This window comes from Natrix helvetica (genome assembly GCF_964273705.1).
Source record: "Natrix helvetica genome assembly, chromosome: 12".
Classification (NCBI taxonomy): Eukaryota; Metazoa; Chordata; class Lepidosauria; order Squamata; family Natricidae; genus Natrix; species Natrix helvetica.
In genome coordinates, this window is record NC_138556.1 from 12,364,510 (window position 1) to 12,388,040 (window position 23,531).

At 40.5% G+C, this 23,531-nt stretch overlaps 1 protein-coding gene across 5 annotated transcripts; it reads right to left on the bottom strand.

Moving 5' to 3' along the window:
• Nucleotides 1-1,079: 1,079 nt before the first annotated feature.
• On the bottom strand, nucleotides 1,080-20,889 carry TMC3 (transmembrane channel like 3). Of its 5 annotated transcripts, none has more exons than XM_081964723.1 (22): nucleotides 20,640-20,889; nucleotides 19,929-20,072; nucleotides 16,701-16,776; nucleotides 15,762-15,843; nucleotides 15,302-15,408; nucleotides 14,927-15,025; nucleotides 14,675-14,817; nucleotides 12,922-13,069; nucleotides 11,953-11,996; nucleotides 11,652-11,799; nucleotides 10,273-10,382; nucleotides 10,036-10,114; nucleotides 8,636-8,884; nucleotides 8,214-8,342; nucleotides 7,392-7,459; nucleotides 6,373-6,501; nucleotides 5,896-6,006; nucleotides 5,121-5,246; nucleotides 3,818-3,896; nucleotides 3,546-3,588; nucleotides 2,680-2,989; nucleotides 1,080-2,444 (listed from the first exon to the last, which is right to left on the bottom strand). In XM_081964723.1, exons 1-22 carry the CDS (start codon nucleotides 20,747-20,749, stop codon nucleotides 1,586-1,588), a joined length of 3,393 nt encoding a protein of 1,130 aa, XP_081820849.1. In that variant the 5' UTR covers nucleotides 20,750-20,889; the 3' UTR covers nucleotides 1,080-1,585. The 5 variants fall into 5 exon arrangements, with proteins under 5 accessions (XP_081820849.1, XP_081820850.1, XP_081820851.1 ...); XM_081964724.1 differs by lacking the exon at nucleotides 20,640-20,889 and adding an exon at nucleotides 20,303-20,406; XM_081964725.1 differs by lacking the exon at nucleotides 5,896-6,006.
• Nucleotides 20,890-23,531: the final 2,642 nt, after the last annotated feature.

Genomic DNA, 23,531 nt, shown 5'->3' on the forward strand with positions numbered 1-23,531 from the left:
GCTTCTGGGGCGATGGATGGAGCAGGAGGCAGCCCCTGCGTGTTGCGATTTTGGTTTCACAACAACTTTGCAAGGTGGGATAGGAAGGAAGAGACTTGGAAAAAGTGGAAAGAAGAGCAACTAGGATGATTAAAAAGCCTGGAGGCAAAAACATATGAAAAACGGTGGCAGGAATTGGGCAGGGTCACTCTAGGGGGGACATTGTACCTGCCACAAAGAAGAGGGGTGGGGTCAACCTGTTTCCCAAAGTACCAGAAGGCAAGACCAGAAACAATGGATGGGAACTACTCAAGGAGAGGAGCAACCTGGAATTAAGGAGAAACCTCCTAACAGAGAGGACAATTAACCAGTGGAACAACTTGCCTCCAGAAGTTGTAGGTGCTTCATCACTGGACGTTTTTAAGAAGAGACTGGACAGTCACTTGTCTGGAATGTTTTGGGGTCTCCTGTTTGAGTAGGGGATTGGACTAGAGGACCTCCAAGGTCCCTTTCAGCTTCATTCTAATGGATGGGATGGAATGGGATGGGTGGATAGATTCCCCCCTCCTGCCCCAGAGGCCTTTCAAGACTGCAGCCCCCAAATATTTTTTATTCTAGCTCCCATCCTTGTGGATCCCAAAACTTGTTTTCTGTTTATAGGAAGGTTTTTTAAAAAATATTTCAGTCCAGAGGACTAGATTTCTGAATATATTGGGTGAAAGTGCATTGTACATTTGAAAGAGGCCAAAGTCATTTGGTGCTAAAACCAAATTAACCAGTGCTTCAGGACAAAAAGTGGCTTTAACCATCTTTTCATCTTTAACGGCTTATTTGTTTTCCTCTTGTGGGAAATCCAATGGAAATAGAAGCTAAAAACCTCTATTACAATGAGATTTTTTTTGGGGGGGGGGGACCAAGCAACATTGTTTTTGGATAATAGTATTGTTAAATTAATTGCTCGGTGGTTAAGTGTGCCAGAAACCAGGAGACAGTGAATGCTATTTCTGATTTAGGCACGAAAGCTGTTTGGCCCAGTCGCTCTCTTTCAGCCCAACCCACCTCACAGGGTTGTTGTCAAGAAAATATGTGAGGAAGGAATATTAGGTCCGTTCGCTGCCTTGAGTTACTTATAAACTAAGAAAGACGAGAGAAAAATCTAAATCGATAAATCAATCAGAGTTGTTCATTCAACCATATGCAAACTGTTGCTAGTTAATATTTTATTTAACGTCTGGAGTGAGCAGAGTAATTGAACTGAACAGAGACCGCCGCCCCTGTTCTGGTGAGCTGGCCTGCTGATGCCAGAATCCATTACTTAGATGCACCAAGATTCGTAGTGTGGGATCAGTTTCTTCTCTATGCTTGTTAAAGATGATTTTAAATGGTCATTGATTGCAGTATAACGATAGAGCAAGGATAATTCAGCCAAGAATAAGCAAATAGGGAGAATGTTACAGGAACGGAGCTAGCCCAACATTCGTCCTTAAGGGGAATGCAGCAATGCTTACGCAAAGCAGAAGCATTTGGGGGGGGTACCCAACAGAGCTCTGAGGAGGGGGTACCTCAAATTTACAGTTCTCAAATGTTGCAGTCTTTCCCCTCCACTTTAGACATTGGAGCATATCAGGTCATTCATTTCAGCCAGGTTCAATTCCACGACAGACTTTGTCTTTTGAGGGGTTCCTTTCTCCCCCGGTTTCAGATACTTCTCTTTGCTGGGAATGACTTGGATGTACTGATCATTGCCACTGGTGGCCTGGTCACTGCTCGATTCAGGAGAAATGGAATCAGACTCGGTGGGAGATGGAGCCGGTTTGGGCTTAGGCTTGGCTTTGCCAGGGTGTTCGGAATAATGCTGGTCAAATTCAATATTCTTCAGGTGTATCTTCCTGTGGGGATGGGGTCCCCGGCCGTAAGTCAACCCAAAACCATCTTCCCAAGACTTGTAGTGCATTTTCGCCAGAGACCTGCTCGGCAGAACTTGGTTGTCGGTCCACTCCCCAATGTAGAAGCGAGAGGGGGCTCGAAGGTCCGACAGGGACCGAGGGCGGTGAGTCTGCTTAGCGACACCTCTTCTGTACTCTTCCTCCTCCTCCTCAGTGTAATGAGGCGAGTAGGCCCTGCGGGGCGTTCGAACCACATATCTTCGGATGTGATGCGGATACAACTCCACGAAGTCGCCTGCCTCGTCCATCCGGATGTTCCTCGGCAGCCGAGTTGTGGCACGGAGGATTTTTTTACGGGGCTGGTGCTCGTTGACAATGTAGTACTTGGCTGTGTGAGCTCTGCGGCTCACAAAAGGGGGGCCCCCGGGGGGCCCGTGAGGCTCCGGCTTCATTTGTGGGAGGCACTTTCTGAACAAGGGATCTGAATGAACATCTTCCATGGGTTTCCTCACCTTTACAGGTGTATAGACTTTGGCTTTGCAGAGTTCACTAGCGCTCCCATGGATCGTGTTCGGGTATCTAAGAAAGGAAGAGAGGGACAGGATGGTTAGTTGGTTTGGTCTCGTGGTTAAGTCACCAGGCTAGAAAGCAGGAGACCGCAGGTTCAAGTCCCGCCTTAGGCATGAAAGCCAGTTGGGTGACTTTGGACCAATCACCAGGCGACAGTGAGTTCTAGTCCCACATGAAAGCCAGCTGGGTAACTTTGGTCGGTTACTGTCTCTGGTTTCTCTCTAGTTCTTGGGAAGGGTCTTACCTGTTGATTGAAGGTTCTGTTCTAGGCTTCACCATCTCAGGAATAGGCGGCGTTGGAGTGACGGGTATTGGCACTACAGGTGTTGGCACACCTGGATTATCTTTTGCTGGGGATGGCCCCACTGCTTTCAGTATTTCAGGTGGTGGTACTGATTGAGATATTGTCTGTATTTGACTGGCTTTGGGAGACTCAAAGTTTATTACACTGCCATTTTTCCTAGGGGTTGAGGACCGAGCTGAAGACTCCTGACTGATGACGTCAGTCTCCTGTTCGAGCCTCTTGCCATTTCCTTCTACGTTTTGGATTCTAGCTAAAAAAATAAAGTTCAAGGGGGGGGGGAGTCAGTCATAGCTTCTTCAGTCATCAGTTGGAACCTATCAATATAGTGTAGCACATATTTAATCCATGCATGAGAGTGTCCAACCCTAGTAACTCAACTAGCATCCTCCATCTGAATTTGTCCATCGTGTTAAAATGCAACATGCTTTAATCATGGCTTGGAGCTGGATTCACACATTGTCCTAAACCATAAACCATGATGCGCCAACTTTAAAAGCCACAACCAAAGTAAAACGAAGTATGGCTTAGTGCACTCTTAAATCAAACCTCACTGGGAATTCTTGAATTCTGATTGTAGCTCAGTCCTAAGAGTTTCAAAAGCTGATTCTCTAAGGAATGCATTGGTCTGAAATTTGCCACAATCTTCTTCTGGTTCTTTCTGTATCAAGCGAATATAGCCAGGGTAGTCTCCATATGTTTTATATGACCGCTTTTGCTTTCAATTATTATTGCATTTTGTGAAAAAGATGACCGAACAACGTATACAGTCCAATAATGTTAAGTGCCTTATGGAAGTTTCTTCTTACCTGCAGCCATTTTGACCACTTTTTTCTTGTCTTCAGTTCTTTCCTAAAACAGATACCAAATTAATTAGTTAAAAGTTCAGCCTTATATAATACTCCCGTTGAAAAAAAAAACACCCCATTGCATTCAAACATCAAATGACATTTCTAGGTATAAAAGTGATCTGTACTACTACCCATCTGTTGATTCATTCTTCTTTCTGTTAAGAATTAATTTTATTTTTTATTTTTAAAAAATATCAAAAACATCGTGTGCGCATTTAGTCCACACTTACTGTTTGGATCTGCATCCTTAGTTGGTTGTTGGTGAATTTTAATGACCTCGCAATACTCTGCAGGTAATATATTAGCATGCTGGAGGGGAAAAAATATCAGGAGAAATGTCTTTGATTTACATCATATTACATTGAAAGAACTGAATAAACGGAATTACAATAATTTGTTTCCATAATAAGGAGATTTCTTCCCAGCCACTTGCAATAATACATTGCTTGGATTTAGAAGCTGAGCCAGACCTGATTAATACTTAGAAGGCACAAGGCATAAACCCAATACATTAGCTATCTAAATGCAGAGATCTTTTTTTAGTATTATGAGCCACAGTGGCACAGTGGTTAGAATGCAGTACTGCAGGCTACTTCTGTTGACTCACTGCAATTTGGCAGTTCAAATCTCACCAGGCTCAAGATTGACTCTGCCTTCCATCCTTCCGAGGTGGGTAAAATGAGGACCCAAATTGTTGTGGGCAATAGGCTGACCCCATAAAACTGCTTAGAGAGGGCTGTATAGCAATGTAAAGCGGCATATAAGTCTTAAGTGCTATTGCTATTGCTATGTAAAGCACTATGAAGCAGTATATAAATGTAAGTTCTATTGTTATGTAAAGCACTATGAAGTGGTAAAGGCTAAGTGCTATTGCTATTGCAAGCTAACTCTGCCCAGCACCCGCAGTTCAATCCTGACCGGCTCCAGGTTGACTCAGCCTTCCATCCTTTTGAGGTGGGTAAAATGAGGGCCCTGATTGTTGGGGGCAAGTGGCCGACTCTGTAAACTGCTTAGAGAGGGCTGTAAAGCACTATGAAGCGGTATATAAGTCTAAGCCCTTTTGCTAAGTGGGAAGGGAGGGAGGGAGGGAGGGAGGGAGGGAGGGAGAAAGGAAGGAAGGAAGGAAGGAAGGAAGGAAGGAAGGAAGGAAGGAAGGAAGGAAGGAAGGAAGCCATAATGGTGCAGTGGTTACAATGTAGTGTTGCAGGGTCATTCTGCCAACTGCTAGCAGTTCAATCCTGACCGACTCAAGGTTGACTCAGCCTTCCATCCTTCCGAGGTGGGTAAAACGAGGACCCAGATTGTTGGGGGCAAGAGGCTGACTCTGTAAACTGCTTAGAGAGGGATGTAAACCACTGTAAAGCAGTATATGACTAAGTGCTATTGCTATCATTATTTCTTAGCCTCTCCTATTTGCTGGTTAAAATGGAAGTTCTCCCAGGATAACAACATGGCCAGATTCTTCTGGATACATAGTTTGGAGTCCACTTGAAATACTGGCCACAAAAATCGAATACAAGTACTTAGACTTACAAGAGTAATAACAAAGCTGGAAGGACCACCACAGGACTACTGAGATAAGCCATCACAGAGTTGAACCAGGGAGGAAAGTCATTTCGAATAGTCTCAGACACAATGTCGTAGATTTTTTCTTGCCCACTAGATGAGAAACATTCAATTGTTGTCTCAGAAAATCTGCAGCATTTTAAACATTTCAATATATATATATATTGTTCACAGCCAAGCTCTGAGCTAGGAAGACTTTGGGCCTTTTATTTTCCTGGGGAAAAAATAACCAGCAATTGAGCAAGCTGGAGGGATAAAGAAGTCCATACTTCGATAGACCACAAGTTTCCTATACAATTCCTATACAACTTGGGATTCAAACCTTTTCAAGCTGAACTCAAGGTTTCTTATCTTATTGAGGAGAAGCGACCTGTGACCTCCACTGGTTGCTGAATCTCAACTCTTAGAAGACCGTGTAAATAAAGCAAATTAAAAGGCATAGATCAGCAACCTGATCAGCAGACTATCCCAGTTCAACCCCGTTCTTTAGTGCACCCAAACTTTCAAATATTGCTTATGTGTCCATTTTATGACAACGATGCATGAAATGCATGCATAGAGCTATCTAATTATGAGAAATCAGCACTCCACAACCACAATACCTTCCAATAACATTATCTGTGGAAGGAGCGCTGATTTTGTAGGTGTTTCCCTGGTTTTTTTAAAAAGTTAACACAAAGTAGGCGATTGCTATGAATGTAGCTTAAAATGTTAAATGAAGCAATGCCAGTATGCGACTTACCTAAATGGGCCACAGGTTAGAGATGGCTTGTAGCGTGCAATAGCAAAGATAGTTGGGAGCATACACAGAAAGAGCATAAATAGAAGCATAGCTAAGTAGAAGTTGTTAGATCTGAAAAGGAAGGTCACATTGTTACACATGTTAGATTCTTGCCTGCCAGAGTTGTGGTTGTTCACCCCTGGAGGCTTTAAAAAAATAGAATGGACAACCATTTGACTGTGATGGTGTAAGTCTCCTGCTTGAGCAGGGAGTTGGACTAGAAGACCTCCAATGTCCCTCCCAGCCTTACAATTCTATGTTCTGTGAATAGAGTCAATAAGTTTAACTTTTTGGGTTTAAAAAGCCGAGTCAAATTAAACAAACTCAGGTGTCTAATCTATTCGGTTTTTGAGCCTTAAAGGTTTCTTTTGCTTTTGTTTCTACCAAAAAAATTGTGAGAACAATTACTGTTACAAGCCTATATGTGAAGTAACCAACCTTGAAGCCCGGAAGACTTGCTGATGAGGGACATTGCAGGTCAACACTGCCCAACTTCTCAGGTACATCAGCCCAATCAGCTTGAGGACGTTGAATGCCGGCAGGCAAGGGGAAAAGAAGGCTCCCATCCTAGGAATGGGAACAACCAGAGCCCACTTGTCAGTGTTTTAATTTGGGAAGTAGGATATTCATGAACAAGTTTTCCTTGCTTCATTCGGAATGGGTTCAGTTATTGATGAATTTGGCCAACATGAAAAGATGAATTTGGCCATCACCCATATGAGCAAAGATTCACACCCAGATTAAAGATGTTGAGACTCTAGAAAGAGTGCAGAGAAGAGCAACAAAGATTATTAGGGGACTGGAGGCTAAAACATATGAGGAGCGGTTGCAGGAACTGGGTATGTCTAGTTTAATGAAAAGAAGGACTAGGGGAGGCATGATAGCAGTGCTCCAATATCTCAGGGGTTTCCCACAAAGAAGAGGGAGTCAAGCTATTCTCCAAAGCACCTGAGGGCAGAACAAGAAGCAATGGGTGGAAACTAATCCAGGAGAAAAGCAACCTGGAATTAAGGAGAAACTTTCTGACAGAACAATTAATCAGTGGAACAGCTTGTCTCCAGAAGTTGTGAATGCTCCAACTCTGGAAGTTTTTAAGAAGATTTTGGATAACCATTTGTCTGAAATGTTATAGTGGTTCCTGCCTGAGCAGGGGGTTGGACTGGAAGACCTTCAAGGTCCCTTCCAACTCTGTTATTCCATTCCATTCTATTCTGTTCTATTCTATTCTATTCCATTGTTCTATTCTATTCCATTCTATTCACACTAGACCAACCATTGAGTAAACAATGCCCCAATCAAGGAACTACTAATGCAGACAAGCTAACATTATACAACCCTTAGTAAACAATTTCCCTTTTTGGAATGCAGTTATGGATCTGGAGTTCAAAGACAATATAACTGTACTTCCTCAAAGATTAACAATCTCTAAAATAAACAGAATGAAGTTAATTTGTTACCAGATCATTCCTTGATTGTAGACCAAATGCAGGACATTTTCTGCTATTTTGAATTCCCCATATTCTGGCTGCAAAGTAACAACAACAAAAAGATTTAGTAGCATTTTTTTTAAGAGATACATCTGGGGCAATGTTTCTTGCACTTTTTTTTCTCTCTGCTTCCTTTTGACCCTTTAAAAAAATTATGTGGGATAAAAGAGTTTCTGTTTGCATGGGTTATATTTATCATTATTTACTGTATTGCAAATTCTGATGTTTTTGCAGCCACAACCACTTCTCATGATCGTTTGAAGGGGTTTAAATATTTTATTATTTTTCAACATAGGCTGACAAATAATTTTATTTCTGCAGGCCCCCTGAAAGGATCTTGTGTAATTTCAGGGATCCTCTATCTAGACTTTAAGAAATACCGATTTTAGGCATTTAGTGAATGTGAGATCTGCTCTTGGATTATTGATTCAGATGAAATAAATGGAATTTATTTCACCTATTGGTTGAAAGTGTTATGTGCCACTCACTGAAAGCAATGGAGAAGGAAGATTTAGGAAGGGTCCTACATGCATGGAATATGGCAATAGCAATTGCACATACTGCTTCACAGTGCCCTCTCTAAGTGGTTTACAGAGTCAGCATATTGCCCCCAACAATCTGGGTCCTCATTTTACCTTCCTCGGAAGGATAGAAGTGTGAGTCAACCTTGAGCCGGTCAGGACTGAACTCCTAGCAGTGGGCAGAGTTAGCCTGCAATACCGCATTCTAACCCCTGCGCCACCACGGTTCCCATTTGTACCTTTTTTATTATTTGTTTGAACCCGTACTCACAAACTTGTTTTCCAGATCCCAACACCAGCAGTCACTTAAGTACCGGACGAAAAGACCACGGAAGAAATCAATCAGGAGGATGCTAGCTACCGTGAACAGCATGTCGATAATTGACAACTTCAACATCTCCTGAAACAAATCGCAAACGCAATGCAATGATCAACAGTAACACTTTTTTTAAAAAAACACATATCCCAAAATGTGTATTGCTACCTAGGGATTTAACATTTAAATGGGTAACATATTTGTAAGTGGAGTATTTATTTTTAAAAAAAGCAGGGTCCTTGATACTTTAGAAGCAGCAGAAGCAATAATAGTAAGGATGGGAAGATAGGTCTCCTTTGATCTTTATGCCAAACATTTCTTCAGTTCTGGTGCCACCAATGGAAAAAGAAAACAACTTGGATAAAGATGAGACATACTTGACCAACATAAGTCTCCCAGCATTGACTTTGGTGACTTTCGCCATTGGAGTCATACGGTGCTGTATTGTTGAGCTGAACCAGATGGGCATAGCTGTGGGTGTGATTGTCAGATAGAAGGAAAGTGCCATTCTTAATCGTTCGCATATTTGGAGTTGGGGTTGAAAAGTTGTGCTCCAGAAGGATTTTCGCTGCTAAGAAGGTAGTGGTATCCATGGCATTGCTTCTATTTTTATGAACTTCATTCTCCTGAAATCATACATTGAACTTTAAACTCAGAGAGTGGTCCTTCCACCTTCCCACCTGTTTAAAGCTTTTAAGTCACAGTCTGCAGCCTCAAGAATACCTGGGCTTTGCCAAAATCTAGGCAGTGGAGCCTAGAGTTTCCCTCCTACCCCAAAATTATGGCTTAGTTATAATTGCCATATGCTAAGAGAAAAAAAAATATTTAAAACGTTTAAATTAAATCAAAACATGTTTAGTTCTTATCTTGAGTATACTTAAGAAGAGCAACAAAGTTGATTAGGGGACTGGAGGCTAAAACATATGAAGAACGGTTGCAGGAACTGGGTATGTCTAGTTTAATGAAAAGAAGGACTAGGGGAAACATGATAGCAATCTTCCAATATCTCAGGGGTTGCCACAAAGAAGAGGGAGTCAAGCTATTCTCCAAAGGACCCGAGGGCAGGACAAGAAGCAATAGATGGAAACTAAGAGACCCAACTAGAATTAAGGAGAAATTTCCTGACAGTTTGAACAATTAATCAGTGGAACAACTTGCCACCAGAAGTTGTGAATGCTCCAACACTGGAAGTTTTTAAGAAGATGTTGGATAACCATTTGTCTGAAATGATGTAGGGTTTCCTGCCTGAGCAGGGGGTTGGACTAGAAGACCTCCAAGGTCCCTTCCAACTCTGTTGTTCTATTCTATTCTAATGTTGTATTTCCAATTTCACTTTTTGGAGTGCAGTCACAATAACCAGTACATCTCTGGTTAGGGCCATGGAGGTAAACAAATTGAATATTCTGTTATTCTTACATAGTACTTCTTTTTAACTTGCAGTTATTCAACTTATCCCGTTAGGTCAAGTTTATAAATCACATGGATTGAATTTCTGTTATAAAAGCATTCTTATATTCCAACCCAAATGAGATCACATTTATGAGTTAATATTTTTTAAAAAATAAATACTCCAAATAAAAGGGACGAGGCAGAATATGAGAGAGTTAACACTTTATCATTTTTACAATGACGTATAGGAGAGTTTCAGGTGCATAATTCCGTCTCAACTGTTTGTTGAGATATTTTAGTTCAACAAAATCCCTATTTGTTTCAAGGGGATTACTGCCAAGCAGAGGGATCATCCTGCTACCCAAGATGGTTACGACTTGCAACTTACAACAATGCTCATGCTATCCACTTTATCCAGAAGGGCAATGATCAAGCTGTAGAGATTTCCCAAATATAAGACCAAAACTCTGGGGGGTGGAAAAGCCAAGAGAGACAAAAATTAGCAAATGTGTTTTTTTTTTCCCCCACTGTAAGTCCACTCCTATTCCATCTGGCACACCAGGTGGAAATGATAAAGGCCATTTTCATTTTGCTAACTTGTTGTGAGGCAGTTGATTTCCCACACCTGGCAAGCTGGAAACGAAGAGTAGTTCGGGGGTGGTACATTTCTAATGCAGCTATCAGTTCAAAGGCAGATGGTGCAAGCATGGTGATCAGAGAGACAACTACACTCACCTGGAAGTAAGAGAAGAATGTGTTATTTTCAGAAAAAAAAAGTGCTTGATTTTTATGCAACTATTAAACCAGTATGTACAGTAGTGGCCAAAATTGTGGAAACCTTTTGGGAAAAGTTTATTTTGTAAAACTAGCTAATAACACCACCATTTTTCGGAGTAGTACCATAAAATTATATATCAATGGAAAGATAATTTAATCAAGACTGCAATGCAATAACCTTTATGAAGGATTTGCTATTAGAATAGCAGTTATAAAGAAGAAAAGTGAAATGAGATATACAAAAATTATCACCGTAGAAAAAACTGAGATACACAAAAATTATCATGAGATTACTTAGTTGGGTAACCTTTAGCATGAATTACGGCCTTACAAGTCTTCCCATGGAGTGAACCAAGTTTTTTTTTAGTTCTGCAGCTGTTATAATGTGAAACCAAGATTGAATGATTGCTTCTATTAACTTTGTTTTATTGCTGGGTCACTTCCAGATTCTTTCGTCGGCTCCATAGATTTTCAATTGGGGAGTTAAGGTCTGGGCTATTCCCAGGCCATTCCAGCAGTGGAATATGCTTATTTTGAACCCCCCCCCCCAAATGGTGCTATTAGCCATCAAACCTCAAAAACACACTTTTCCCAAAAGTTTTCCACAATTTTGGCCTCTACTGTATATCATAATATACGGTAGCTCTTCACTGAGAGCTATAGAACCATCTTTGACATCACAACTAAAAAATACATCCAATTAAGGTGCATTTTTTAAAAATTGCATTAAATGCACCGGGCACAAACACTCACCCACAAAAGCACTTAGACAGTGATATCCATTTTTGTATAGGTATTTCTATACAATTCATTTTCTTGAAAGCCATTTTATCAAGTGACTTCCCATGATAGAATGAATGTATTTAATATTTTTGGCAACTTATGCATTTGGGTTTTTTGTTTTCTTAAAGTATTCTTATATGATGTCTTAAAAGTGAGAGTGCAAACATTTTGAGCATCAAAATACAGTCAGGTTTCAGTTTATTCATTGATTTGAAAGTCTAAAATGAAGAAAGTTGGTATCCAAATGCAAATGGAAGGAAATTTCTCCCATAGCTTTGCAGGGGTGTGGATAACAAGCATCTCAAACATTGACAGGGTATCCAATATAATATCGTCATTACCATCATGGCTCATAAATGTTATAGATAGCTCATTCAAGAAGGAATCAAGGTCATCATTCCCATTTTGCAATTAAAGTCTGAAGATGAGAAAACGCGCTCTTACTTCATTCTTTTCCCACAAGGTCAGCTCTTTTTTCATCCTTTCCAACTTCTGGGATCGATCCACTACAAAATAAATGATGTAAATACTTCCAGCAAGGCAGAGAAGCACCAAGATGTTTGCAATGATTCTTAAGGTTATTGTCACCGCCCTGAAGGAGGGGAGTACGGGGTGGGGGACAGAAAAGAGGTTCCAATCATTTCAGTAGCTTGCATAATAATCAGTTTAAATGACAGAGATCTGGCTTCGGTCTCTCCCCAATCATTTAAATATCACTAGACGGAAAAATGATATGCATACATACAGGTTTGTGCTCTTTTTCTTTTCTTGCTCTTCCAATATAGCTTCCTTAAAAGAAACAAAAACAAACTATCTGTCAAGGTCCCAAGTAACACCCCCAACGAAATAAGACGCCAAGGCTTGAGTTTCCTCAAAGTCCCATTTGATTAGAGAGGTCATATTGGCACATCTGGGAAAACACGAATCTGAAAGCTTCCAAGTTTTCCCCACCCAAAAGAAAGTTCAGGTCTCTGCCCAGCACCCACATGTCCATCACATGATTCAATCAGGTACCATCAAAAACAGGAGATGCCTCCCAGTCCTCTCATTGTAGCTGCAGGGCCAGATGACCTTGACTTTCTGAGAAAGAATGTTGTTATCTATCCCACTCCATATGATCCCCTCTCCCAATTTTCCACAGCAGTAAATTTGACAGAACTGAAGACCCAATGCAAAAGGTGGCTTCCAGGCCTGACACTAGCATATAAAACAGCTCTAAAATTTCCCACTCAGAGAAAAGTTTTGTGCGGCTTATTTCTAACCAAGGATTCATAGGAATATATGACTTAAGCTTTAGCACACTTACCACCTCAGGAGTGGGTCCCCTTCCACTCAAGGAACCTCTGAATATATGTATGTATGTATGTATGTATGTATGTATGTATGTATGTATGTATGTATTGTGTCACAACCCCTGGTATGCCCAAATATGGGAGGGAACACTCTGCTTCCCTTTTCTGTCCTTCGGCTCACTCCAGGAGACCATTCAGGCAGAAAACCATATTTTTAATGTTGGCTTTGTTACATTTGTGTTGTGTTTGTGTTTTATTTATTTATCAGCACAAACAACAACAAACAAACACACATACACACAGACACACACATATATACACATACATATATATGTTTGTTTTGATGCTCAAATGGTGTTTTTTGTCTCATCTACTTATCATAGGGAGCCGCTCTTTTCCCGTTTGAACGTTGATTAGCTTACCCGGATGCTGTTCACTATGGCAGCGGATTTGCTCTCTGCAGCTTCAGGGTTGCCAATTAAGTAATCCCAGGCACAAAACAATCGCCAACAAAAAGTGTAGTTTTCATCAGAAGCACTTGCAAGGCTCAGTCTTGAATTTTTGGCCATCCTGGAAAACAACCAATTTCGTTGTATTGAAGTACAATGACTATAAAGATTATATTTATGACCCATAGATGGTTATCCTTCAACCCAGATCTTGAAAGTCTCTAATTAAGATATTTCAACCTACTCCTAATTCTTCCTAAGGTCGTAACTAGAATCTCATCAGTACACACCTCCATTATTTTTACCCCTTTTATATTTGACTAGCTGATAACACGGCATTGCCCAGGTATTTATTTATAGGGGGAAAATGTCCGGACCAAACATAATTTCTAATGTTGGATTTTCCCCCTTATCAGAGGGAGCCCCCTTGTGGAGTACTGTGAAGCCATTACCATGGCAACTCCACTGCGCTGTACAGTAGAAGTCATTTTACGGCAGTACAGTAGAAGCCATTTTAGGCTCAACAGTCTGTATTGTAACAGAACACACACACCGAGGGGTGTTAGGGGTGTCTTACCTCCACAGTATTTTTTTTCCAGAGAGTAAATCATCTGTGTACCAAATTTGGTTGAAATTGCTCAAGGCGTTCCAGAGTTATGCTGGAACATACATACATACAGCCATTTTGATAGATAGATAGATAGATGATAGATAGATAGATAGATAGATAGATGGATAGATAGATAGATAGATAGATAGATGATAGATGATAGATAGATAGATAGATAGATAGATAGATAGATAGATAGATGATAGATAGATAGATAGATAGATAGATAGATTTTGTTTACCAACTTGCCAAATGAAGAGAACAAGAACTTAAATTCCTGTAGGTCATTTGGTGATGTTAAATTCATAAACTCATAAAAATTTAGGACTTTTTTTTCTGTTCTGGTCGCGGCAAGCAATTTTTGCTTTTAGTTGGCCAAAAGTTGGTTCACATATGCTCTTACTAACTCAGTGCTTGGTTTGCCAGTATGAACCAGTCCATTCAAAAATAGTGCTTCAACTGATCAGAGTGCTCTAAGTAGTTAATCAGTGCATGGCAAACAGCAAGTACATAAACACTGAGATTTGGTGGTAATTCTGGTCAGGATTCTGATAGAGGAGTTAAATCTCTTTCTCTATCCTATGCCCCCACCTCCAAAAAAAAAAAGCAGGCTAAATATTTTCCCCTCTTGGCCTACCAGAGTTATTTGCAGAAGAGAAAATCATAAGTGCGAATATTGCAAGGACAGGTAAAACATCTAAGGCAGGGGTGTCCAAACTTGGGAACTTTAAGACTTGTGGACTTCAACTCCCAGAATTCCCCAGCCAGCATGGCTGGCTGGGGAATTCTGGGAGTTGAAGTCCACAAGTCTTAAAGTTCCCAAGTTTGGACACCCCTGATCTAAGGCTAATTTTACACTTCCTTTCATTGCCTAGGTCTACAATAAACATTGGTAATTCTAGACGCCTCATCTATCTCCTTCATAGGAAGCTTGTTCTGAAATGTCCATTTGGTATCAAAGAATCTAAATTAGCATTTCAAGGAGCAGTGAATGAAGGTGGAAAACCCAAAGCAAGCGCCTTTGTTGCTTGCAGTTCCTAGTCAACACATGAGATAAAGTCAAATAATTGATTTCTTTATTTAAATGGATGGTTGTTATGAAAAGACCCGCCTTACTTCTTCAAGAGAATGATAAAACTGTAGGCAAAGACTGCCATTCCAACAAGGAAATAGGCAAGGGGCAGTCGGTAACCGGCACTCCCAATTTTCCTCGCCTGCCCATAGTATCCATAGAACAAAACGGAGTATTGAAGGTAACCCTATAGAAATAGAAATAACATAATTATCAGTAGCACTTCTATCTTTCGTGTGTCTGTGTGTGTGGGTGTGTGTGGGTGTGTACGTGTACTAGAAAGATTTTCTGCTTGCCCCCAAAGACCAGATGGTGTCCAGATCTTGCGCAGAATGAAATTGATCACTGGGGATCTGCTTGTTGGGAGCAGTTCCGAAGGCATCTCCAGCCAAGATCTGTAACAAAACGAAGCCTGGAAATTAGATAGATAGGTAGGCAGGTAGATTTTACAACACTTGCACACCACCCACTTCAAATAGAAAATAGTTTATTGAATGAAGTCTCCGGACCATTTCAAGTATTCGGCTCATATGACACCATAAATGATATCCTAAAGTCACTTTGAGATACTTGAAGCCATTTCAGGGTCTTCAATCAAGCTCAAATTGTCCACTGTTGACCTCAGACAAGTTTTGGGTTCTATCTGGAAGAAGTCTGAAAGAATCACTTACTTCTGGCAAAACCACAAAGGCTCCTGTCATGATGGTGAGAACAATGTTGATGCCAAACAACCATCGCAAAAAGATAAAGTAAGAGGCAACCCCAGAGCCAAAGTGACCTAAACACAAAGAAAAATATAACACATCATATCAAGACCTCAAAATCTTCCAGAAAAGGTGTTTTCAGCTTTTGCCAAAAGATAGGCAAAGCTGGAGACAAATGAATATAGGGAAAAGTCAGCTACTTTTCCTGGCATGATCAATGTAGCCATGCCAACACTAGTGAGGAGATGCAGTCCTGCAAGTAAACCCAGAATCAAACAATACTGAACAAATATTATGTTGATACCATGCCTACTATTCAACTAGCTATGGAAACTGGATTTGAATTAGCCCAACAGCTACCTTCCAATTACTACTAGCATTTTTTAAAAACCCAGCACTTTGAATTTTTCAAGACGTGAATACTTACTTTCAATTTTCTTGATTCTCATCTCCCAAGGAATAAAGATGACCATGAAGTTATATGCAAGCCTAATAAATTTTCTCCAAAGCTAGAAAAGCAAAATGGCCACACACATTTAGAACATATATAGTCTATAACACATTACGCTACTGATACTGTCTTTTCTTCCTCCAATTCACCAGTATTTTACTTGATATATTTGCTATAGTAATTACATTCTCGAAATACTTTTATTTTCTAATTGAAATATTAGTAATATTTTAATGAAATTCTGTAATCTTTACAAAACTTTAATACTAAAATATAACACAAAATATATAATAGCTACAGTAATTAACTTTGCCATTGAGCTATTTAACGTAATATTGTATTTCTGAACCAAAACATAAACAGAAAAACCAGTTTTCCTTTAAATGTGTGTTTCTCCAACTTTTCCAGGTAGCTCACAAATTTCATTGATTAATGTCAACGTGTGTTCAAATATTGGTCAATGTGTTCTAAAGCAACTCAATACATAACCTATTCTGCAATCAAGGCTAATGAATTTTATAATGCATGCTCAGTTTTATAGCTACTGCTGGAAGTATTTTACTAAAAGGAGGAATGAACCAAAGGCTCAAACTTCAGAAAGCCTTTTGACTCAAAATCAATAGCACAACCATTTCGGCAAGCTAAATGAAAAAGTCTACAGATGATAGACAGTTGGTGTTCAAATGCTGTATAATACACAATAGGTGAGTTTCCCCCCAATGAATCTCTCCCTGATATACTCATTAAAGGTAGAAAGCTTTGCCAGGAAAGAAAAGGAGATCTGTAAACAGCACATCTCGTTTTCCACCGAGATGACAATGATATCATTAGAAATATTTCTCTCTGCAAATAGAAATGCTGGGCTCATTTTCATGAAAAGTGAGCTCTGGAGCTTTTAATGAAAACCAGACCAACCTCTGCTCCAGCAGCTTGATAGCCTCTTGTCCGAGTCAGCCGACCTTCGTACTTCAATACAATCTCTTTAGCTTGTCTGCCAAGAGAAGAAAGCGGTGAGTTTTTGATGACCCAAATCTCATTATAGCTCTGGGTTCCGGCCATTCCCCTTTCATAAACAACATTAAATAAATGGCACCAAGTAGTGGGACTTTCTGCAGCCAAAGGCAGTCTGCCCTTGTTATTCTTACAACAATGGGGACGTCGTAATGTTTCTTCTTTTTTAAAAAAAATCACAGGGAAAGTGAAGGGTACAGCAGCTAAAGCTGAAGGTTCCCCTCACACATATGTGCTAATCATTCCCGACTCTAGGGGGCAGTGCTCATCTCCATTTCAAAGCTGGAGAGCCAGTGCTGTCCGAAGATGTTCTCCGTGGTCATGTGGCTGGCATGATTAAATGCCAAAGGTGCACGGAACGCTGTTACCTTCCCACCAAAGGTGGTCCCTAATTTTCTACTTGCATTTTAACATGCTTTCGAACTGTTAGGTTGGCAGAAGCTGGGACAAGTAACAGGAGCTCACTCTGTTATGCGGCGTAGGGATTCGAATGAATCAGCAGAATTTTTTGCATGCCGAACCAGCAGTAATGCTGGTAGCAACCCACCCCTAGTAAAGGGGGCGTGCATAAGCGCACCAATGTGCTTACCGTCCCTGACCTACTGTCCCCATTTATTTGTATTCATTCCTTTCATTCATGTCCATGTTTATATTTATACCTGCTAAGTTGTACATGTTTGACAAACTAATGTAAATTGTGGACAAGAGAAGAGAGCTGGGAGGTGGGGGGCAAGTTTAAGGAGTCAGGGGTCCACCATCCAGCCTTCAGGCTTTCAGGAAACATCACAAGGAAGGCGGAAGCTGCACTTTGTAACCTGATTATTTATTTCAGGTATATTTTTACAGGACCACCCAGTTCACAATGAATGTTGAGCACGTAACCTGCAATGACCGTGAAAGCATAAAAAACAAACACACAATTACTACACTAAGCTGGATCACTCAACGCTCAGGAAAAAAACCCAGTTTTTAATGCCTAATGGAAGGTTGGCAAGAGGTTTTTTTGGTAGTGGTAGGGAGAGACTCAGATTGGGAACAGGAGGTCCCCGGGAGACAAACCACTTCTATTCCCCTCTTTAAACCAACCACCTCCTAATCTAAACATGTGTTGTTGATTATCAACACAAAATGAATTCCACTGAATTCCAGCAAGGTGAGGTTGTTTGCATGGCAAAGAAACTTAAACGGTGAAAATGAAAGTGGTTTTTCTTCCCAGAAACCTCTTAATTCCATTCCCATTCTTAATGTTGCAAACATCCAAACCACAGATTGAAAAAAAAAATGTTGCAGTGATGAAATGGGTCATTTTGCTGCTGAATGTTGAGGATGTAATCCCAGGATACAAACAGCCACATATGAGATACTAAAGTATGCAAATTATTCACCCAGGGAAGACTTTAAGGTTGGCATGCCATTATTCCCAAGTTTAAATTCTGGATATTCCCGAACATAATTCGGGAGAAGAATGAAAAACCTCCTCACCTCTCGAGGTCTACCATCAGGTGTCTTGGTTTTATTCACCATGACTCCCTATCTTGTATCCTGTTTGTTGGTAACAAAGAGATTCCCCCACTTGGGGATGAATGATATCAATAATACTCAACTACTTTAAACCATGTAACTAAAAAAAATTGGACTACGTATGTTGCTTTGAACATTAAAAATGCTAGCCACCCTCCACAGTTACTTAGCAGAGTAAATGTCCTTGTTAAAGGCACTTTAGGAAGGCAAAAACTATTCCAATTGCCAGAGTAGATTGTGAATACAGGATCTCCATTTCTTGGCATAGCTCTTTTTCTTAAGCCAAAGAGCAGTACAGTAACACAAAGATCAATACATAAAATACAGCCATAGTCTATTTACAAGTAATAGGTGAGCCTCCAATAAGTCAGATTTTATTAGCTGCACACACAATCTAGCTACCTTAACTATATCATACTGCTTATCTGACAGAAAATAAGGAGCGTTAAAAATTGTCTCACTGGCCAGAAAGAGGAAATTAAAAACAGTGAAAAATAACTTTTCTATGCCTGTCTGTAATCTGAAATAAAGGAAAACACGAGCAAATCAGCTCCATAGTCCTCAAATCAAGAGGGGGAAAATGTTAAAAGACTGTTGTTAAATTTATCAAAGCCAATGTATCTTTCCAGGCGATTTGAACAGCTGAGTTACAAGCGTTGGTCATACTCTGCACTCCTGAAAAACCATTTCTTTGGTGGAAAATTTCAAGAAGGCACGTCTCTTTTCTTTCCTTAGAATGGATTGTTGTGTACAATGGAAGTAGAAGAGAAAAAATGTAGGGGGGGGGGTGAGAGAGAAAGAGAGGGGGAGACAGAGGGATAAGAGTTTAAGGTAAGTAGCAAAAACAGAAGAAAGAAGAAGGTACTAGAGAAGTATAGCATCCTACCTTAGACTATGTTCATCTGGATTCAGCCAACATAATACTCATGGCAAAGGGATTGGATTAGGGCAGGGGTCAGCAACCCGCAGTTCTGAAGCCGCATGTGGCTCTTTCATACCTCTGCTGCGGCTCCCTGTTGCCGGTTGGCTCCACAATTGGTAGGGCTTTCGGTTAGGACAGGTAGAGGAAAAAGGATGCCGCGCTAGGAGGAGACTCTATGGTGGGGGAACTGGACTTCCAGTTGCCTCCAGAATTGAATGGGGAGCTTCTGGTTAGGATCTTTGAGTGTTTAAATTTCCCCACCCCTGGATTAGGACATAGAGATCCAGCTTCAAATCTCCACTTAGCCACAAAAAGTCCCTTGGTGACTATGGGCCAAATCCTTCCATCTCAGTCCAAAAGTTAGTGTGGTACAGGGGTGAAACTGTTGGAGTGGGGAGACCCAAGTTCTAATCCTCCTTCAGCCACAGAAGCTGCCTGGAGGACTTAAGGCCAGCCATTTTCTTTCAGCCTCATTGTTGGTGAGGGAAAGAATAGGCAAAAACAGAGTACAATATAGGCTAACCTTGCATTTCTGGAGAAAAGGTTGTCTATAAATCTGAGAGATACATAGCTTGTGGCTCAGATACTTTTTTCTCCAAGGAGATGAACTCACCGAATGCGACCATTGGCTTTGCAACCTTAAAACAATTGTTTCACACCAGTCATTCTCCGCAAGTAACCCCCATTACCTCAATGCTCGGAGTTTTTGTCTCATAGGCCATGGCCTGCAACAAATGTTGGCCATAATTTCCTTCTGAAATTGTATGTTCTGGAAGATCTGCTCCGGGTCATTGCTGTCGACCTTCTCATCCCCATTATCTTCATCCGAGTTGCTAAAAATAACCAGAGCCCACAAGGACCACGCATAAAAGTAACCGTTATGATCAATGTTTCTCTCAGAGAAACAATCATGAAGACACACATTTGTTTATTTCCAAGCTTACGATTTTACAAACCCAGTGCATGCATTTTATCCCAAACTTCCCCATTGGCTTAGGCCTTAGAAGGAAGATTTACATAGTCGTTATTTGCACAAAAAAGGATCTGGTTTTCCTTCTCTTACCTATGTGTGAATCTATGCCAAGCAAAACATGAATGTGGGTGACAGAGGTCCATCAAACAAATCCAAATACTTAGTTCAACTCTTTCAAATTTCAAGGCTGAGAAACTTTCTAGAGCTAAAGTCCAAAATCAGCATGGACTTGCTGTACGTTTCATTACAAGGCATGATGAGATTTTTGCCATCAAGAGCTGTCCATCAATAGTTGTGCTGAAGTGGGAATTTGCACAGGTGTTGTTTTGCTACGCCAAAGCAATAGAAAAACAGCAGCGGAAGAATTCTTTCCCTTGCACCATGTTTCAGCTGCTTGATCGAATAGAGCAGAAAATCAATTCCTCACCTGTGGGGTGGTTCCGGATAGGTATAGATGCTGGCATGTCGCTTCACAGTTTTTGATCTCTTGCAGGTTCTTGCATTTTTCGCGGCTGAACTGCCACCTCCAAATGACATGTTAGAACTTTCTGATGTATTTTTTTTAAAAAAAGGATTTTTTTAAAAAGCCGCAGAGTAGCCAAGCTGCAAGAAGGTGCAGAAAGATGATTAGGAACCAGATATAAAGAGAGTTATAAACTCACAGATGTTGAAGTGGACTCTGTTCCCATCCCTGCCTGCATCAGACACTCCTAGCTCTGGGAAATATCAGAAAGCTCAGAATACTTACATGGTCTTAAAGGCACAGCACATCAAAAGCTGAAGCACTGAAGCATTAATGCTGAACTTGCTTCTCCCACGTATCTAGGGTAAAACAAAAAAGGAATCTGTTTGGGTACGAGTCCCTTTTGGGAGAGGGGGCGGTCTAGAAATACGAAATAAAGTAAAGTAAAGGTATAGTAGCTGCAATCCTAAATTATTGTAGCAGAAGACATTAGCTTGCTTTGTGATATGCATTTAGCTCTAATCAAATGACAAGATTGTTTCCTAGCGCAGGAAACAATCAATTTTGATTATAATTAATGTTTCAGAACAGAACGAATTACACCAGTATGGATTCACTGGATTACATCAGGGTTTTGTAAACTGGGCAGCTCATTATGGGAATGGTTCAAAGTAACCAACTGGGTTGGAAATTCTTTGTAACCTGCAGGGATTCTTCAATGCACATACAAAGTTGTTTAAAAACCTAGCAGGAGGGATAATAAATAAGCACATAATGGAAGAGCTTCCAATAAACCTACTGAGCTACAAGCAAGCTTTATGCAGATGTTCAACTCTTTTGGAAAACAATTATGCTCAAAGTTGGTTTCCTCAACCTGATGTATTTGAAGATTTTTTGTTTGCTTTTGACCTTGTGATGTGCACCTCAGAATCTATGTTTGTATCATTTGCATTTCCCTCTAGATGTTCCATTGGCTAATCCCCAAATCCTCGTGGAAGATTAGCATTTGGATGAGGTTCTACCATGAATGACCAGTGTTAAAGTCTAAACTGGAAAACTGAAAAGGCATCCTGGACAAAGACAATGGCAAACCGTATCTCTATTCGAAGAAGAAGAAGAAGAAGAAGAAGAAGAAGAAGAAGAAGAAGAAGAAGAAGAAGAAGAAGAAGAAGAAGAAGAAGAAGAAGAAGAAGAAGAAGAAGAAGAAGAAGAAGAAGTAGTAGTAGTAGTTAAGTGGAATCACTGGGATATGAACTGAATTCCAAAATATTTCCAAATTGAATCAATGTTGTGCAAATTGGGCTTCTATTATCATTATGTTTATTGAAGTTTTTCTTTTCTGAAGGAAATTTCCTTGAGTTTATTTGTTCTTCAGGTAGGTGAGTTTCTTGGAACAGATAATACTTTTTTTAAAAAAAAAGGGGGTACACCAGGGGTGTCCAAACTTGGGAACTTTAAGACTTGTGGACTTCAACTCCCAGAATTCCCCAGCCAGTCCACAAGTCTTAAAGTTCCCAAGTTTGGACACCCCTGGGGTACACTATAGAATTGTAGGTAAGCAGAAGAAAAGAAGAAGGAATTCATATCTCTTCCTCCTGCCTGTGCCAGCATTTCACAGTTACTCTATGCACTACTGGCTGTGAGATTTCAGCCACATAAATCAAGTGTTCATGCCCTTTCTTGGTGCTTCATTTCTTCCTCTGGAAGGCAGAACATTAAGTACTCGCCACTAGATTTGCTGCCAAGTTTGGTTGCTTCCATGCACACTCCCAGCTCATCTGCCATATTATTATGGACTGAGAAATGTTTCCTTTCCATTGGCCACAATTAATTCTATATACATTTAATCAACTCAGATGCAAAGTCTTGAGCCCTTTACTTTCCTCGTCTTCTTTATGTCCCTCACCCTGCTCTGTTATTCTTTTACAACCAAATTCAGACTTTTAGAGAACACGGATTAAGTATTGTCAAATGCTTGTATTAAAAGCTTAAATTTGCAGAGTTTGTTCACACGTATTGAGCCAAAGCTTGAGGGGGGAAAATCAGTTGACTGGTTTTGCACAGCATAAACAAAGCCACAGGGAATGGTTTATAAACACGCTAAACCACAAACATGTAAATTGTATGATGGCTGAGATTGTTGGGCAAATCCATTCAATGTCTTGCCATGTACTGAAGAGGAAAATCCCCCCAAATATCCTTCCCATGGTAGTTGACAATTCCTGTCATAAGAGAGAGAGAGAGAATTTATATGTATGTGTATATGTATATACATACACACACCAACACACACACGTGTGTGTGTGTGTGTGTGTGTGTGTAAAATAAAAATAATTTGTTGGTACCTGAATCACTTGTTGAGATGAGTGACTTTACAAATCATTTAAATAAGTAAAGAACAAATTGCATTTTAAATCTGTCAGAGCTCTTTGACTTCCACAGAAGGTCAATATCTCAAACCTCCAGAACTGAAAGGTGCCACAAAGAGGGAGGAGTCAACTTATTTACCAAACACCTGAGTGCAGGACAAGAAACAATGGATGAAAACTAATCAAGGAGAGAAGCAACCTGAAATTTCTAAATGGTGAGAGCAACATAACACTTTGCCTTCAGAAGTTGTGGGCACTACATCACTGGAGGCTTTTAGGAAGAGACTGGACAGCCACTTGTCTGGAACGGTAGGGTCTCCTGCTTGAGCAGGGGGTTGGACTAGACGACCTCCAAGGTCCCTTCCAGCTCTATTCTGATTAAACTAAAGTCTTGTGACTCTTTCCTTAAAGATAATAAAAAAAACCAAGCAATGCACAGACTCTCCTGGATGGAAAGTCTGAGCGCGCCTTGTACTCTTGTATTTAT

Bases quoted from the DNA above. Each gene is read 5' to 3' on its own strand.
- TMC3 (XM_081964723.1), bottom strand. From the start codon at position 20,749: ATGTCATTTGGAGGTGGCAGTTCAGCCGCGAAAAATGCAAGAACCTGC. The intron at 15,409-15,761 runs GTAAGTATTCAC...CTTTGTGTTTAG, and splicing joins GAGAATCAAGAAAATTGAAA to GTCACTTTGGCTCTGGGGTT. The intron at 6,502-7,391 runs GTAACAAATTAA...TCCCATTCCTAG, and splicing joins TACAATCAAGGAATGATCTG to GATGGGAGCCTTCTTTTCCC.